Below are 16,274 nucleotides of genomic sequence, written 5' to 3'. Positions count from 1 at the left end.
AAGGAAATGGAAAAAACAGGAGAAGGAATTTGGGGCATAAAGGAGATTTGCCTCCAAGTTCAAAACAGCCATTGCTCTTGTTTTCTTGCGGTGGCAAGTTTTATTACTATTTTTCTAATACGCTGAAATTCAGGCTGCCTCGGGAATGGGCTGAAATGGGAAGAGATAATGGTAAATTCATTCTGAAAGAACAAAGAAATCCAAACCATATAATCCTAATTTATTGTGTTTGTTAATTGCCCTTAATTCAATTCTGTTGGAGGAAATGATTATCTTCCCTTTTTCATAGCCTCATTATCCAATTTTTTGGAAACCAGGAACAGGATGCTGTGATTTTGACTTTGCTCCAAATATGGCATCGTTTTTGCGGGTATTCTGGGAAAAATCAGTCCTTCCTTGGCCCCACTTGTCCAGTATTCAAAACAATCTTTTAGGAAGAAAAACCATTAGCAAATGGAGCCTCCGGAAAAAAAGGGGGGCTGGAATTCACCAAGCCCTATTTGTCCCTCCCCTCCTGGCTGAAATTTGGTGACATTTTTGCCCCGTTTCCAGAAAGGGACTTCAAGGTTTGAAAAACTAACGCAAATGCGTGTCTGAAGCTATTCTCCTCCTCCTCCTGGTTTTTGTTCTTTTGTTTTCTTACAATTATTGGGGGACATAGGTGTATAAAAAGGTGCATGGAGGGTGTGGAAAAGCCACAGCAAGCCAATTTCCAAGCTCATTTCTAATCTTAGGATTTGAGACCATGAAGTATAGCTCTGTGTGTGGTGTCAGCCTGCGGAACTCCCTGCCACAAGGGAGGGTGGCAAGGGCCTCCAGCTTGAATGGCTTTGAGAAGGGGGATTTGCGAGGAAGGCCTGCCTTTACAGCCCTGAGATACAGCGGCTACACAGTCCTCCAAGGTTGGGGGCAAGGATGACTTTGGGGGATCCTAAAGGCCCTTCTCCCCCAAAGCAGGACTTTCGCAAAAGCCTCCCCTCTGATCCATCCACATTTCCCATTGGTTCCACACCATCTGTCCTTCAGCAGTGGAGCCCCCATGACCAGAGGCAGTCTATCACCCAGCAGGTTCCAAGAAATTGTACAAGCTGCCCTCCCTGGGCCATCTCCTTTGGGGTGGAAAACCTGGATTGTCCTGTGGGTATTCAAAAAAATACGGGCAGACATCAAAACTTCCAACTGTGCTGATAAGAATTCTCATATATTTTAATAAATTTGGCCCCACCTTCCTTCAGTTCCATCCAGGTGTTAATTGACAATTAAAGGATGTTTCCGCAACTGCTGCCTTTCTGGCTGAGCTTGGCAGATCTTCCGGCTCCTATATTTAACGAGCATCATAAAATTCTGTGGCATTGCTCTGGGCTTCCTTCCTGGTGAGTAGAGCAAGCGAGTAGTGCAGATCTCCTGATTCCTCTTCTGTCTTCCAGGAGGCTGCCAGCAGATTTCCGAGCCCGGAGATCAGCATTTGACAGGTGGGAACAGGGTGCAGTCCTGTGACGGTGCCAGGAAGGGGGGGGGAAGTTATTTCAGGATTGCAGAACGGGGGAAAAAATTCAGGATTGCAGAATGGGGAAAAGTGTTATTTCAGAAGTGCAGAATGGGGGAAAATGTAACTTCAGGGCTGCAGAATGGGGGAAAAATTCGGGATTGCAGAATGTCATGGCTCTGGTAGAATGGGGGAAAAGTAATTTCAGGACTGCAGAATGGGGGGAAAATTCAGGATTGCAGAATGGGGGAAAATGTTGTTTCAGGATTGCCAGTTGGGGAGAAAAACATTATTTCAGGATTGGAGAAAGGGGGAGGGAAATACGGCAACGGACTGCAAAACGGGCATGCTCAGGACCATGAGTCATGCTGTACAGTAGGGAAACCGAGTCACAGGCAGGGTGGCCTTCTTCCTCTTCCTGCGTCAGTCGGTTTCCACGGGGTCGCACCTCTTCTGCTGGGAAGGGGACAGAGAGCTGCGGTTAAGAGGCGGCAGAGAAGAACCAAGAGACCAGAGTGCAAATCTCGACTAGTTTTCATGGAAAACATCCCCTCTCAGAGACTTTTCGGGGCCGGTGGGTTGATCGTGGAAGTGAAGAAGCAATTCAAGATGGGACACGGAGTGGCGGTTTGCTAGATCAGGCCCCAAAGCTGGGCCTTGGAAGCACTGGCTGACTTGCGCTGTTTGAGCTCGGCGTTCAGGGTTGGACTATCCCTAAACGTGGAGGTTTCCCCCCTTTTTTAGCTGTTTGAACTCAGCATTCAGGGGTAGACTATCCTTAAACATGGAGGTTCCCCCCCCCCCCTTTTAGCTGTTTATTGAGATAATACCTGGGCTCATGAGCCAATCTAGGCTGATGTCTGCCTCCTGTGATGAGAACGTGGGCAACAGTTGCCTGCCCCTGACGGAGGCTCCATTCTTCATTGGTTCAGAGGGCATTTTAGATCACTGGGTCATCCTGGAGAAGGTCTGCAGTGTTGCTAAGGGTCAACACAGATGATGGGGCATCCTCCATTTGCTCCTTTTGTGCTTTTAGCCTGTGAAAGCACTCTGCAATGGGAAATGGCGTGAACTGCGTGCTGAAGTTCTTCCTTCAAAATGAGGCTTTAAAAGAAAATTAAGGGGGCAACGTAGACAAAGAATGGGCCCATCAGAAGCATCAATTAATATACATCCGCTAATATGGTGTACCAAATGCAAGGAAGTCTTCCTTCCTTCCTTCCTTCCTTCCTTCCTTCCTTCCTTCCTTCCTTCCTTCCTTCCTTCCTTCTCTTTTTCTCCTCCCTCCCTTCTGCCTGCCTGCCTGCCTTCCTCTGCTTTTCTTTCTCTCTCTCCTTCCTTCCTTCCTTCCTTTTCTCTCTCCATCCGTCCTTCCTTCCTCCTTCTGCTTTTCTTTCTCTCTCTCTCTCTCCTTCCTTCCTTCCTTTTCTCTCTCCATCCGTCCTTCCTTCCTCCTTCTGCTTTTCTTTCTCTCTCTCTCTCTCCTTCCTTCCTTCCTTCCTTCCTTTTCTCTCTCCATCCGTCCTTCCTTCCTTCTTCTGCTTTTCTTTCTTTCTCTCTCTCTCTCTCTCTCTCCTCCCTCCCTCCCTCCCTTCTTTCTTTCCTTCCTTCCTGTTGCTAATGTTACTAAAACAGCCCAAAAAAGAAACCAATCCTGCCCAGCCCTGGGGTGCTGCTATAGCTTTGCCTTGACTGACTCCCTTCTTGATGAGATGGCATAAACGCATCAAAGGCATAATTAGACAACAAGGATTAATTCAGTCCCTGCCACTGAACAAACCAGCGAACAAGACCACAAACTAGGCAACTCCTGCAACTCGAATTAGGAGTGTTGAAACTCTAGTCTGCTGAAACTATAGTTTCTGATCCTGTGCTGATTCAGAAGTTGAAACTTGAAAAACTCCCCTTTACAGGTAGTCCTCGCTTAACAACCACAATCGGGACTGGAATTTCAGTTGCTAAGTGAAGCGGCCATGAAGCGAATCTGACCTGACTTGACAACCCTTTTTGTGGCAGTCATTAAGTCATTCACCATGGTTGTAAAGCAAACCACGTGGTCATTATGCGAATCGCACAGTTTCCCATCGATTTTGCTTGCCAGAAGCCAGCCAAGAAAGTTGAAAATGGTGATCACGTGACCATGGGGTGCTGCGATGGTCGTGACGGTGAGGACTGGTTGCAACTTGGTTTTTTCGGCACCGTCGTAAGTCAGAACCGTCGCTAAACAAATGGTCATTGTGAAGACTACCTGTAGTCAATGGCACCAGGGCTTAAAATATTGATTTCCTGCCTTTGGGCCATGGAATAGCTTAACTTGTCCTGAGGACTTTGACTCACAAGAAACATTTTGTACGCGGCTTTGAGTTTTTCAGCTGTGGCAGAAGTGGCTTGTAAAAGCATAAATAAGGCCACTTGACGTATGGGCCAACACACAAGCCTCTGGCAAAAGTTGCGAAAGATTTTAAAGGTTTGTTTCAGTTTTTGAGGGCATCCAAGGGAATGTCCTTGAACGGGAGAGCACGCCTCAGAAGTCGCCGTGAATAATCAATCGTTCATTTTAGATGGAGTGTTGGCGACCGCTGGGTGGAGGCTGGCTTGCTGTCATTTTTTTGGAAATAATTTTTATTAAAAGTGTTACAAACAATCTTAAGAACTACAGCAGACTAAATTAGAAGAGAAAAACTGAAAAAAAGGAAGGAAGAAGAAAGAAAGAAGGGACAGAGGAAAGTAAAAATGTGATAGAAGAAGAAGAAGAAGAAAAAAGAACAAGATATAAAGAAGAATATAAAGACGTAATTCTTCTTTATAGCTCACTGGATATTTTGGAGGGAGGAATGCTGAATGGGGGAAAATGAATGGGGTCGCCACGGTGAGGGAAAAAATGATAAAGACTTTTTAAAAAGACCGGAAGCCTTTTATGGGCATCTCGTTGAAAGAAGAAAAGACTGAATTGATGATTTACGGATTGGGGGATTAAAAAGGAGGAAGGAGGAAAATTAAGATGGCAATTATTTGATAGAAAGGAGAGTGGAAGTCACACAGTTAAGTCCTTGCTTAGCAACCATGATTGGGGTTGGAATTTCGGTTGCTAAGAGAAGTGGTCATTAAGCAAATCCAGCCCAATTTTATGACCTTTTTTACAGTCATTATTAAGCGAATCACTGTGGATGTTAAGTGAACCACATCATCGTTAAGCAAATCACGCAGTTCCCCATTGATTTTGCTTTCAGAAGCCGGCCAGGAAGGTCGAAAACGGTGATCATGTGACTATGGGACGCTGTGACAGTCATAAATGCGAACCAGTTGCCAAGTACCCACATCATGATCACATGACCGCAGGGATGCTGTGACAGTCATAAGTGTGAGGACTGGTCATAAGTCAGTTTTTCCCAGCACCGTTGTAAATCCGAACCATCACTAAACGAAGGGTTGTTAAGCGAGGACTACCTGTAATTCTACATTTTGTTACTTTCGTCACTTTTTTTTCTTTATGCCGGTCTATGACTGTAATAAAGATTTGATTTGATCTGATTCTTTTTTTCTATCATTTTCAAAAAAATTTTTTATACTTTTATTGTACTGAAAAATTCTAATATGTGTGTGTGTGTGTGTGTGTGTATGTATGTATGTATGTATGTATATATATATATATATATATATATATATATATATATATATAAATGAACGGAATGGGGTCTGTCGTTCCTGGCTGGATGTTCCCATTTTTCTCTGGGAAAAACAGCAGACAATTGGCTTCTTTGTTCATGTTTCTACATGTGTCTACAGGCAGCAGAGCTTTCAGCTCTAGAGAGAAATGCTGAGAAGTGTAGCAGGCTGATTAATTCTAATTTATATTCCCCTCTTGCCAAGCTGGATATGTAACACCGAGCAGGCTTCAAAAGCTGGTTGCAAAATATTAAATGAACTTAAATATTAATATAACAATACTGCAGTAATAAAGGTGAATATGTGCAATATCTGATGAGCACCAGTTTGGTGGAGTGGATAAAGATGCTGCATGAGAAACCTGAAGATGGTGAATTGATTTGATGGCCCATGACAACATCACATGGAAGATCTTGGTGTCAGCCTTCCCAGGTAGGCCAGACGGGAAACACGACCAGATGAGCTAATTCTACTTTATCGTAAAGCTACATTGACAGGATCTGACAAGCCTGAAAGTCCAATTCTCCCCCCGTCTCCTTCACAGCCTGAGAAACTAGGGAGGGTCCCTTCTGAGCCTCCTTCTCCAGCCATTATGCAGCTGCGGGTTAAGCCGCCTCTTATCTGACCGTTCTCTTGGCCCCGTCTCCCAAGGTCTTTCCCACATCCCATTACATCTGAGGTCAGCCTTCCCAGGTGGACCAGACGGGAAACACGACCAGACGAGCTAATTCTACTTTACAGTAAGGCTACATTGACAGAATGCTGCAAGCCTGAAAGTCCAATTCTCCCCCCGTCTCCTTTACAGCCCGAGAAACGAGGGAGGGTCCCTTCTGAGCCTCTTTCCCCGCCCATTATGCAGCTGAGGGCTAAGCCGCCTCTTATCTGACCGTTCCCAAGGCAGCGTCTCTTTGCCCCATTCCTCGAGGTCTTTCTCAAAAACCATTACACTTGGGCTCTGGTTTGGTCCCAGAAGGAGGCAATGAAAATATATGGCCCTGTTGCATGCCTGTACATAAATCCCTCCAGGTTGAAGACACACCCTCAAGATCTATTTTCCCAGAAAGCTTGCTATGTATTTATCGTTCTGGTTGAATCTCCTATCCCTGCAGCTTCTAGCTTTTTTGTCTCTGTATCCGCAAAAGCGTTGCAGCCAGAGGGGCAAAAGCATTCTCAATCTCGGGGGTTAAGGATTGGCAGGTGACAGAACAACATCACCCCTCCTGGTAAGAGTTGGAGTTGACATTTGTGTAAGGTGGGAAAGATTTTAAATTGATTGATTGATATCTTTTTTCAGGCGCCCAACCTTTTGCAGACAAGCTGTTTTCCTGTACAAAGGCACTGTTTCTCTCTCCTTGTTTTCCCAACCATCCAACCAAAAAAAAAAGGGTGATCTGTTCTTGTACAGGTTTTGGGGCTGGGCGATCTCCGGTTTGAAGGAAAAATGCTGGGTCAGCAAGCTAATTCTCACTAGCCTGGTGCACACAGCTCCTGGATGACCACTGCTGAAGGGAATACAGGTAGTCCTCACTTAACAACCATTTGTTTAGGGATGGTTCAGACTTACGATGGTGCTGAAAAACCGACTTGCAGCCGGTCCTCACACTTACGACCGTTGCAGCGTCCCCACAATTATGTGATCACGATTTGGGCGCTTGGCAACTGGTTCGCATTTATGACTGTTGCAGCATCCTGTGGTCACATGGTTGCCATTTTCGACCTTCCTGGCTGGCTTCTGGCAAGCAAAATCAACAGGGAACCGCATGATTTGCTTAACGACTGCTGCAAAAAAGGTTATAAAATGGGGTCAGATTTGCTTAATGACTGCTTCGCTTAGCAACCAAAATTCCGGTCTGAATTGTGGTGGTTAAGCGAGGACTACCTGTAAACCCAGATGGTGTTTGAAATTTATTGGCTCCAACGTCTAGTTGCAAACCCAGTTTGAGGACTCAGGATGCTGGTTTGCTCCTGCTACCCTCCTGGCCTTGAACGATAGCCAGATTTAGGACCTGGGTGCAAGAGCCAAGCATTAATAAATGAACAGATTTCCAAATAGTGCACCGAAAAGCACATCTTTTTTTTTTTCCCCCTGCAGGTGAATTCCTCTGTCAGTTTGATACAGATACATCAGGGTTGCTATGCAGAGGCGTGATTTTTGGGGGGTGCTGTTCCTCATCCTGCAAGGGGCGTTCGAGGCAAGAGGTCAGTGGCAAGGAATCTGCAGGGCGAGGGGACGCCGTAGGATTTCACAGGAGCTGCCTGGGTCCCCCTGGGTGAAGCCTGAAGGAAAAGCGGGCAGGACTCTGTTGGGCCCGTAGGCGAGGTCTAAATTTACCCATTTTTTCCTCCCTTGCATTTTCGGTTGGTCTATAGCGAGCCAGCCTTGCATTCCTAAATTTCTTGGGGAAAATGCAATGGTGTGTGTTTGCAACGCGACGTACTGCGACACACTGGACCCAGTCTCCCTCCCTGACGTGGGCAACTTTCTCAAGTACACAACCAGCAGGGCCGGCCAACGTTTGGAGCGCAGCGTAGGGAAAATAAGTCCCAGTCGAGGAGCTTCAGGTAAGCCTCTGTTGACAGGGAGGGAAGGATGGCCTCCTTACAGGTGGTCCTCGACTTACGACCATTCATTTAGCGACCAGTCGAAGTTACGTTGGTGCTGAAAAAAGTGACTTGCGACCAGTCCTTGCACTTACAACTGTCACAGGATCCCTGCAGTCACATTATCAAAATTCAGGCACTTGGCAACTGGCTCGCACATACAACGGTTGCAGCGTTCCGGGGTCACGTGATCACCATTTGCGACCTCCCCAGCCGGCTTCTGACAAGCAAAGTCAATAGGGGAAGCCAGATTCGCTTAACGACCGTAGCAAAAAGATCGTAAAATCAGGTGTGACTCACTTAACAACCGCCTCCCTTAGCAACAGAAGTTCCAGTCCCAGTTGTGGTCGTAAGTCAAGGACTACCTGTAACCTTTTTCTCACCTGCTAAACAATTTACTCCATTCCTTACACCTCAGGAGGGTTTTTTTACACCTACAATCCCTACGTTCAACATCAATGCATCAAGGGTTTCGGCGGCTCGCAAACCGATGCTGCTGCCATTAACATCCTAAAGATGTCTTCTGCAACCCAAAACCACTTGCTCCGGTCTTACTTCTCCGAAGAAGGTGAGAGCCTTGGAAATGGCATTGTGAGGGAAGCTAGCAGCTCAGGGAAATGGTGCATCCTGAGGCCCTAGCTTTCTTAAGGCGAGGATTAAAAAACCAGCAGGGTTAGGATCCGTTTGAAAGCAAGATGGCCATCTTTTTGGGCATATTGTCTGAAGTGGAACAATCCAGAAAAGTTTCTTTTTAAAAAACAAACAAACCTGTTTTACTCACTTATGCATGGGGGAAAAAAACAGGATAGGCTACGCTTTTTAATTTACTCGATTTATATGCTGTCAGTTGAAACTGAATGCTCAAGATGGCTTTCATCCAAAAATGCAAACCTACTGGAGGAAGGGAGCAACTAAGTGAAAGTATCCTTAAATGAAAATGGATCAATGAAAGGCACGGCATGAAAGGAAAAAGCAAGGGGAGGGAAAAGGAATAAGACACGCTCTGGCAAAGAGCCATCTTTATGAAATGGTATTTATGGCCTTATCAAATTTTTTGTGGACACAGTAAGTTTTGTATCCCCTTTTTCTCTGTTTGATCGTGAAAATTAGAATCCTGGAATGTAGCCGATCAGCATTTCTTTTCTCCACCTTTGCAGGAATTGAGTACAATTTGCTGCGCTGGCCCATCGGGTGCTCCGACTTTTCCATGCGGCCGTACAGCTATGGCGACAGCTGCAAGGATGACTTTAAACTCCAGTGTTTCAACCTGGCCCCAGAAGACACCACGCTTAGGGTGAGTTTGGCTAGACTCAGCATTTACCATGCCCTGCAGCCGAAACGGCGCCCTCCCCGCGCACCAAATGGAGTTATAAGCAGATGAGGGACTCAGTCCAGATTTGCAGAAAGGCCTTCCCCAAATTTTGCAAATCATAGCCATTATGAGGATACGTGCCATTCATTTTTCTCTCTTCCATTTGCCCAGTAACTAGAATTCTCTAGAGGCATTGCAAGCTGCGTATTATTATAATGATACATTGATGCAATAATTACTATTATAGTTATGAGCCCAAATTAATCCACTGGAGGATAAAGGCCTCTGGTCGGAAACAGGCAGGATGAAAGATGTTTGTCGGCTTCCCAGTCTAGGGCCGGAAGGTGGGGCACTGCTCCCAAATTCCCCAGGGACCTTCTGTGGCTGAAGGGGGACTAAAACCTGGGTCTCCCCACTCCTAAGGCAGCACCTTCCCCATTGGCTGTCATATATACTATATAAAACCAGACACGACAGAGGAGGAAAAGCAGCTGTGGAGGGTAGAGGAAAAACAAAGCCACTACGGTCCTCGCTCCCCATCTTGCAACTCAGCTACGTCGAGCTCCAGGACTTCAAGTCAATCAACCCACAAGAGTGAGAAGACCTTGTGAACGCTCTTGTTGAATTTTGATCAATCTCTCTCTCCACAGATCCCTCTGCTCTACCGTTTCATGCAACTCTCCAAAAAATCTCTCTCACTGATTGCCAGCCCTTGGACCAGTCCTGGCTGGCTAAGGGCCAACAACGAGGTTCAAGGCAAATCCTGGTTAAAGGGAGAACCAGGCGACCTTTACCACAAGACCTGGGCCCGCTATCTTATCAGGTAATGGCCCTTTTTCAATCTCATCCAACTCATAAGCTGCTCCTTAAAATCTGAAGTTAGCAGGCACCCCCCCCACGAGCCAAGCCCCACCTACCTCTTGTCTCCACCCCTTCCCGAGCTCCACCCCCAAATCATGGCCTGGCCCCGCCCCGCCCACAGGCAGATGCGTCTTGCAAATCCCAAACTAGCAGCTGTAGATAAAGATTAAGAAATGAGCAGGGGGCCATCGCCGGAGAAGCTTAGTCCCAGTTCAGACACCCATCTCCCCAGAAATTTGGGAGCAGTTTCAAGCTGACCCTGTTGCATTGTTATGCATTTATTTTATTACAGTCCTTTTTCCATCCTCCGGAGCAGCGTCATTCAAACTTGGCCCCTTGAAGGTGGGTGGACTTCAACTCCCAGAATTCCTTAGCCAGCATCTGGCTGGGGAATTCTGGGAGATGAAGTCCACCCATCAGTTACTAAAAGCCAAAATGGAACCCTACATCTGGAATCTTTAATTCAAAGTAGGTGAACTTATTTCTGTCACTTTGCCGATTCAGATAGAATACCTGTTCCCGTCAGCTGGAGCACCGGGAGGTGGGGTTCTCATAAATCCAAGGGGTCTTAATTTTTTTTCCCCCAAGCAAAGATGTGGCATGAAAAACTAACATCCCTGCAACTTCCTGTGTCTTGGAGTCCAGGTTCCTTGATGTATATTTGAAGCACAACATCACTTTCTGGGCCTTCACAACTCAGAACGAGCCAATCACCTCCCTTTTTGTGAACAGGGAAAAATTCCCCACCAATTATGTCTCGGCCAAACAACAGCGTGACTTCATTGTTAAGGACATGGGCCCTGCCCTTGCTGCCAGCCGCCACCGAAATGTCCACCTGGTCATCCTCGATGACGGGAGGATTCACTTGCCTTCATGGGCCAACGTGGTAAGCTTTCGCCTTGTCCAAGTTGGTCCATCTCCAACCTTGAGGACGTGTCTACACTACCATGGGTCCAGACTTTGGATCTGAACCAAGTGGGGTGTCCCCAGTGCTTGGAGCTCATCTCCACGACCATATAGACAAAGCCTGGGTTTTAAACAGCGTTCCACGCCAAACTTTAGATCTGGGGTGCAGTGGTAGGTATCCACATTTTGGACATGGACTGAGAAGATGCATCTCAAACATTGTGGGAGAATTTTGTCAGCTGGAGGGCCAAAATGTCTCAAGGACTAGGCTGGGAATGATGGGTTTCGGAAGCTGCTGAACATTGAGGCTCTTCTTCCTTCTGTCCCCTGGCAGGTGCTTGGCAACAGCAGCGCTGCCAAGTTTGTGTCTGGCATTGGCATCCATTGGTACTTTGACTTCATTGTCCCTCCTGGACCCACTGTAGAAGCCACCAGTCTCCTCTACCCCGATGTCTTCCTGCTGTACACAGAATCTTGCAACGGTTTCCTAGACTGGGACGTGAAAGTCGATCTGGGAAGCTGGAATCGAGGCGTCTATTACAGTGAAAATATCCTGGCGGTAAGGCCCCGTTGCCATGGCCAAAGATCTGCGTCTTCAATGACAGGAGTAGAAGGAATGGATGAGTTACTGAAATGCTTCTCGTCCTTCAAAGGGTCGAGGCGTCTTTGGGAAGCTGGGCCCCTGCGACATTAAACCGTGTTCCTGCTCTGCATTATAAATCAAATTAAATTCTTTATTTGGAATGGCAATCTCCTGTACTCCAGCTGAAAAATTTTCTGGAGAGACTGGCCACCTTAAGAAACTGTCCCTTTCATATCTTAAAAAAGACGCAGCAGAGAAAGAAGAGGCGTCAGGAAAGGAAGATTAAGAGTCCAGATGTGGAAAATAGGAGGCAGGAGTATTAGTTACAGTATATACAGGTAGTCCTCGTTTAATGACCACAATTGGGACTGGGATTTTGGTTGCTAAATGAAGCGGTCATTAAATGAATCTGACCCAATTTTATGACCATTTTGTGGTCGCTAAGTGAATCGCTGTGGGCGTTAAGCGGAGCACATGATCGTTAAGTGAATCTGGCTTCCCCCATTAATTTTGCTTGCCAGAAGCCAGCTGGGAAGCTCAAAAATGGTGATCGCTTGACCATGGGATGCTACAGTGGTCATAAATGTGAACCAGTTGCCAAGCACTCAAATAGTGTTCATGTGACCGCAGGGACGCTGCGATGGTCATAAGTGTGAGGTCCAGTCACAAGTTGTTTTTCTCAGCATCATTGTAAGTCCAAACCATCATAAATGAATGGTCATTAAGTGAGAACTACCTGTATAGAAAAGGCAGGAACGATAATAATAATAATAATAATAATAATAATATTAATAATAATTGATAGTTCTGCAGGTGGGTAGCTATGGTGGAATGAATTGCCTGCACGAAAGACATGATTTAATCAACCCTTGGAGCAATCCATTCTCCTGTCCTTGCTTTGAGGACCTGTGGGAATTTGGGTTTGTGGATTAACTTGGCTGTATGGAATTTTGCTCAGCCCTATCTGGACAAGCCAGAGACGGTTTTTTCTGCATGCAAAGAAAGTCTTGTTAAACTATTGTGAGGCCTGTGAAGACGCTGATCCTTTGGTCTCTGCAGAATCTCAACCACTTTGTCACAGGGTGGATTGACTGGAACTTGGCTCTCGACATGGAAGGGGGTCCCAACTGGGTAAACAACTTTGTAGATAGCCCAATCATTGTGAACCCCCTTAAAGATGAATTCTACAAACAGCCCATGTTCTACCACATAGGACATTTCAGGTAAACTGGGCCGAGACTTATCCTGTTTCCAAGGGGTTGGGGAAGGGGGGAGTGAGAAGAACTATAATGTGGTTGCAGTGAAGTGGACTCATCCCGTGGAAGGGAATTCCACAGGCTGCCGGGGAAGGTGTCAGCCTTCCCAGGTAGACCAGACAGGAAACACGACCCTAATTCTATTTCGTTGTAAGTCTACATTAATAGTATCTTGCAAGTCTGAAAGTCCAATTCTCCCCCCGTCTCCCTTACAGCCCAAGAAATTAGGGGGTCCCTCCTGAGCCTCTTTCCCCTCCCATTATGCAGCTGCGGGCTCAGCTGTCTCTTGTCTGACCACTCCCTTGGCAGCATCTCCTGGCCCTGTCTCCCAAGGTTTTTTCCATATCCCATTACATCTGAGATCAGCCTTCCCAGGTGGACCAGATGGGAAACACAATCAGATGAACTAATTCTACTTTATTGTAAGGCTACATTGACAGAATCTGAAGGTACAAATCTCCCCCCGTCTCCCTCACAGCCCGAGAAACCAGGGAGGGTCCCTCCTGAGCCTCTTTCCCCTCCCATTATGCAGCTGCGGGCTCAGCCGCCTCTTATCTGACCATTGGCAGCATCTCTTCGCCTGATTCCCAAGGCCTTTCTTCCATATCATTACAGAAGGAGACAGTTTTTATGCTAAGGATAAAAACAGTTCGTGAAATTGGATTAGGCTACAGTGTTCTCGTAAAAAATATAACCCTGCTCATATTTTTGTGCAGAGTTGGGAAGTCCGATCCATCAGGAAAGTGTGTAGGTTCCAGCAATAATGATAATTATCTCCCAGTGGGATCTATTTCAACTGCTCCTCTTTCGGCTGCCAGCCAATCAGTCATTTCCACAGTCACATTCCATTTCCCACTTCTTCCTGTATTATTAATTCCCCCCCAATTATTCAAAGTTAATCATTATTCCATGCTACTGGATACGCCCTTTCTGGAACAAGGAAGGGATTCTGTTTCGATTCTCTCCTGACTTGGTGGACCAGTTTATTTAATAAGGAACGGGATAAAGTGATAAGACAGCAAGTGAGCTGTCCAGAGAAGCAACCTGAAGATAGAATTTCTTTCCTTTTTTTAAACGCCCCAAACTTTTGTGGCACTTGAGCCAAACTCAGGAGGTCTCCAAGCTTATTATTTTCCCCCTGGATATGGAGGGTCCATTTTCGCCAACAGCGGCAGAACTGATATAGCTTGCTGATTGTAGAATGGACAATGATGGAACAGGATTAGCAATCCCCACCCAAGGATGTCGGCTAACTTCTTCTCTCTTCTGGCCAGCAAATTCATCCCCGAAGGTTCTGTGCGAGTCGCTCTCACTTCCAGCTTCTTCACTGACACCTTCCTGCTAAAAAGTGCAGCTTTCTTGCGGCCCGACGGCATTGCAGTGGTTGTGGTGTTGAACAAGTAAGTGGAGAGGATCTGGGAAGGGAATTGTCCCCATATTGAAAATGTTCAGGGCCAGAAGGTCCCTGGCATGAAGTTTGGGATATGTAATGGCATGTGGGAAAGACCTTGGGAGACGGGGTGAAGAGATGCTGCCGATGGTCAGATAAGAGGCGGCTTAGCCCTCAGCTGCATAATGGGTGGGCAAAGAGGCTCAGAAGGGACCCTCCCTGGTTTCTCGGGCTGCAGAGGAGATGGGAGAATTGGACTTTCAGACTTGCAAGATCCTGTTAATGTAGCCTTACAATAAAGTAGAATTAGTTCATCTGGTCGCGTTTCCTGTCTGGTCTACCTATTAAGGCTGACATCAATCTTGCAAGTCGGAAAGTACAATTCTCCCCCCCACCCGTCTCTTTACAGCCCGAGAAACTAGGGAGGGTCCCTTCTGAGCCTCTTGCCCCATCCACTATCCAGCTGCGGGCTCAGCATCCTCTTATCTAATGGTTCTCTTCGCCTGGTGTCCCAAAGTCATTCTCACATACCATTATGGGATAAGCTGAGAGGGTTATCTGTCTGTCTGTCCATCCGTCTTAGGGGGTATGTGGGTGGTAGCAAAAATTTGAGAAATAAATACATTTTTACAAATAACTCAAGGTGGGGAATAGACCTAATCTTCCTCCTCCTATTTTCCCCACAGCAACAACCCTGTGATTGGGCTGAGAGGGAGGGACTGGCCCAAGGTCACCCAGCCAGCTTTCATGCCTAAGGTGGGACTAGAACTCACCATCTCCTGGTGTCTAGCCTGTTGCCTTCACCACTAGGCCAACACGGCTCTTTGTTTTGCCTCTTGCACTCAGTTCCCATTCGGCGAATCCATTCACTGAGGATTAAATCTGTGAGGTTCCAAGAACTTAAACCAAGCTTTGCTGGATCGGGCCAAGCCTTATCCTGATCCGGCTTTTTACTTCTCCACTGGCCAGCCAGACCTCAGAGATGCTCCCTCGCTCCCCGTTGACCAGAATTTTTGCTTTCTTTCCAGGTCCTTTCTCGGTGTTACTTTGACTATCTTGGACGATCAGGTGGGTTATATTAAGGACCTTGTGCCAGCTTACTCCATCCAAACCTACCTGTGGAGACGGCACGTTTGAGGTCCTGAGACTTGGAAGGAAATTTGCTGGTCGCTGAGGAACAACCGGCTCTGCAGAGAAGCATTCACAGATGCAGGCACCTTCCTGGGATGAAGCATAGGGTTCCACGATGCTCCATCTGGAGCCAATGATGCTGGGACCGAATAAACTCCTGTCCTCACAACCCTTTCCTGTTCCCCCTGTAGCTTCACCGTGATTTTGTTGTTGTTGTTTATTCGTTGAGTCGCTTCCAACTCTTCCTGACTCCATGGACCAGCCCACGCCAGAGCTTCCTGTCGGTCGTCAACACCCCCAGCTCCCCCAGGGACGAGTCCGTCACCTCTAGAATATCATCCATCCACCTTGCCCCTGATCGGCCCCTCTTCCTTTTGCCCTCCACTCTCCCTATCATCAGCATCTTCTCCAGGGTCTCCTGTCTTCTCATTATGTGGCCAAAGTATTTCAGTTTTGCCTTGAATATCATTCCCTCAAGTGAGCAGTCTGGCTTTATTTCCTGGAGGATGGACTGGTTTGATCTTCTTGCAGTCCAAGGCACTCTCAGGATTTTCCTCCAACACCACAGTTGAAAAGCATCCATCTTCCTTCGCTCAGCCTTCCTTATGGTCCAGCTCTCGCAGCCATATGTTACTACAGGGAACACCATTGCTTTAACTATGCGGACCTTTGTGGTCAGTGTGATGTCTCTGCTCTTAACTATTTTATCGAGATTGGTCATTGCTCTTCTCCCAAAGATTAAGTGTCTTCTGATTTCCTGGCTGCAGTCAGCATCTGCAGTAATCTTCGCACCTAGAAATGCGAAGTCTTTCACTGCTTCTACATTTTCTCCCTCTATTTGCCAGTTATCAATCAAGCTGGTTGCCATAATCTTGGTTTTTCACCATGATTTATTGAGCATTAAATGTGAATTAAGCCAACCTCTGGTTCAGAAAAGTCAGGACAGGAAAATGGGTAGAAGGGATGAGAGTGGGCCTTTGCACATTGACCATGCTATGAGGCAATAGGGGTTTGTTTCTTGCTGGGATGTGTCCAGATTACCTACTGCAGGAAAGCAAGGTGGGGGTTTTCTATCAAGTGGT

General features: G+C 46.7%; 1 protein-coding gene across 1 annotated transcript; it reads left to right on the top strand.

The window, feature by feature from the left end:
• Positions 1-5,535: 5,535 nt before the first annotated feature.
• Positions 5,536-15,251, top strand: LOC134506841 (lysosomal acid glucosylceramidase-like). The gene is made up of 10 exons (XM_063317204.1): positions 5,536-5,584; positions 7,523-7,714; positions 8,175-8,321; positions 8,911-9,047; positions 9,716-9,888; positions 10,572-10,812; positions 11,167-11,391; positions 12,475-12,638; positions 13,946-14,071; positions 15,090-15,251. Exons 1-10 carry the CDS (start codon positions 5,536-5,538, stop codon positions 15,196-15,198), a joined length of 1,563 nt encoding a protein of 520 aa, XP_063173274.1. The 3' UTR covers positions 15,199-15,251.
• Positions 15,252-16,274: the final 1,023 nt, after the last annotated feature.

The sequence above is a fragment of the Candoia aspera genome, chromosome 17, assembly GCF_035149785.1.
Source record: "Candoia aspera isolate rCanAsp1 chromosome 17, rCanAsp1.hap2, whole genome shotgun sequence".
NCBI classification, from domain to species: domain Eukaryota; kingdom Metazoa; phylum Chordata; class Lepidosauria; order Squamata; family Boidae; genus Candoia; species Candoia aspera.
This window is presented reverse-complemented; position numbering and strand designations above follow the sequence as displayed.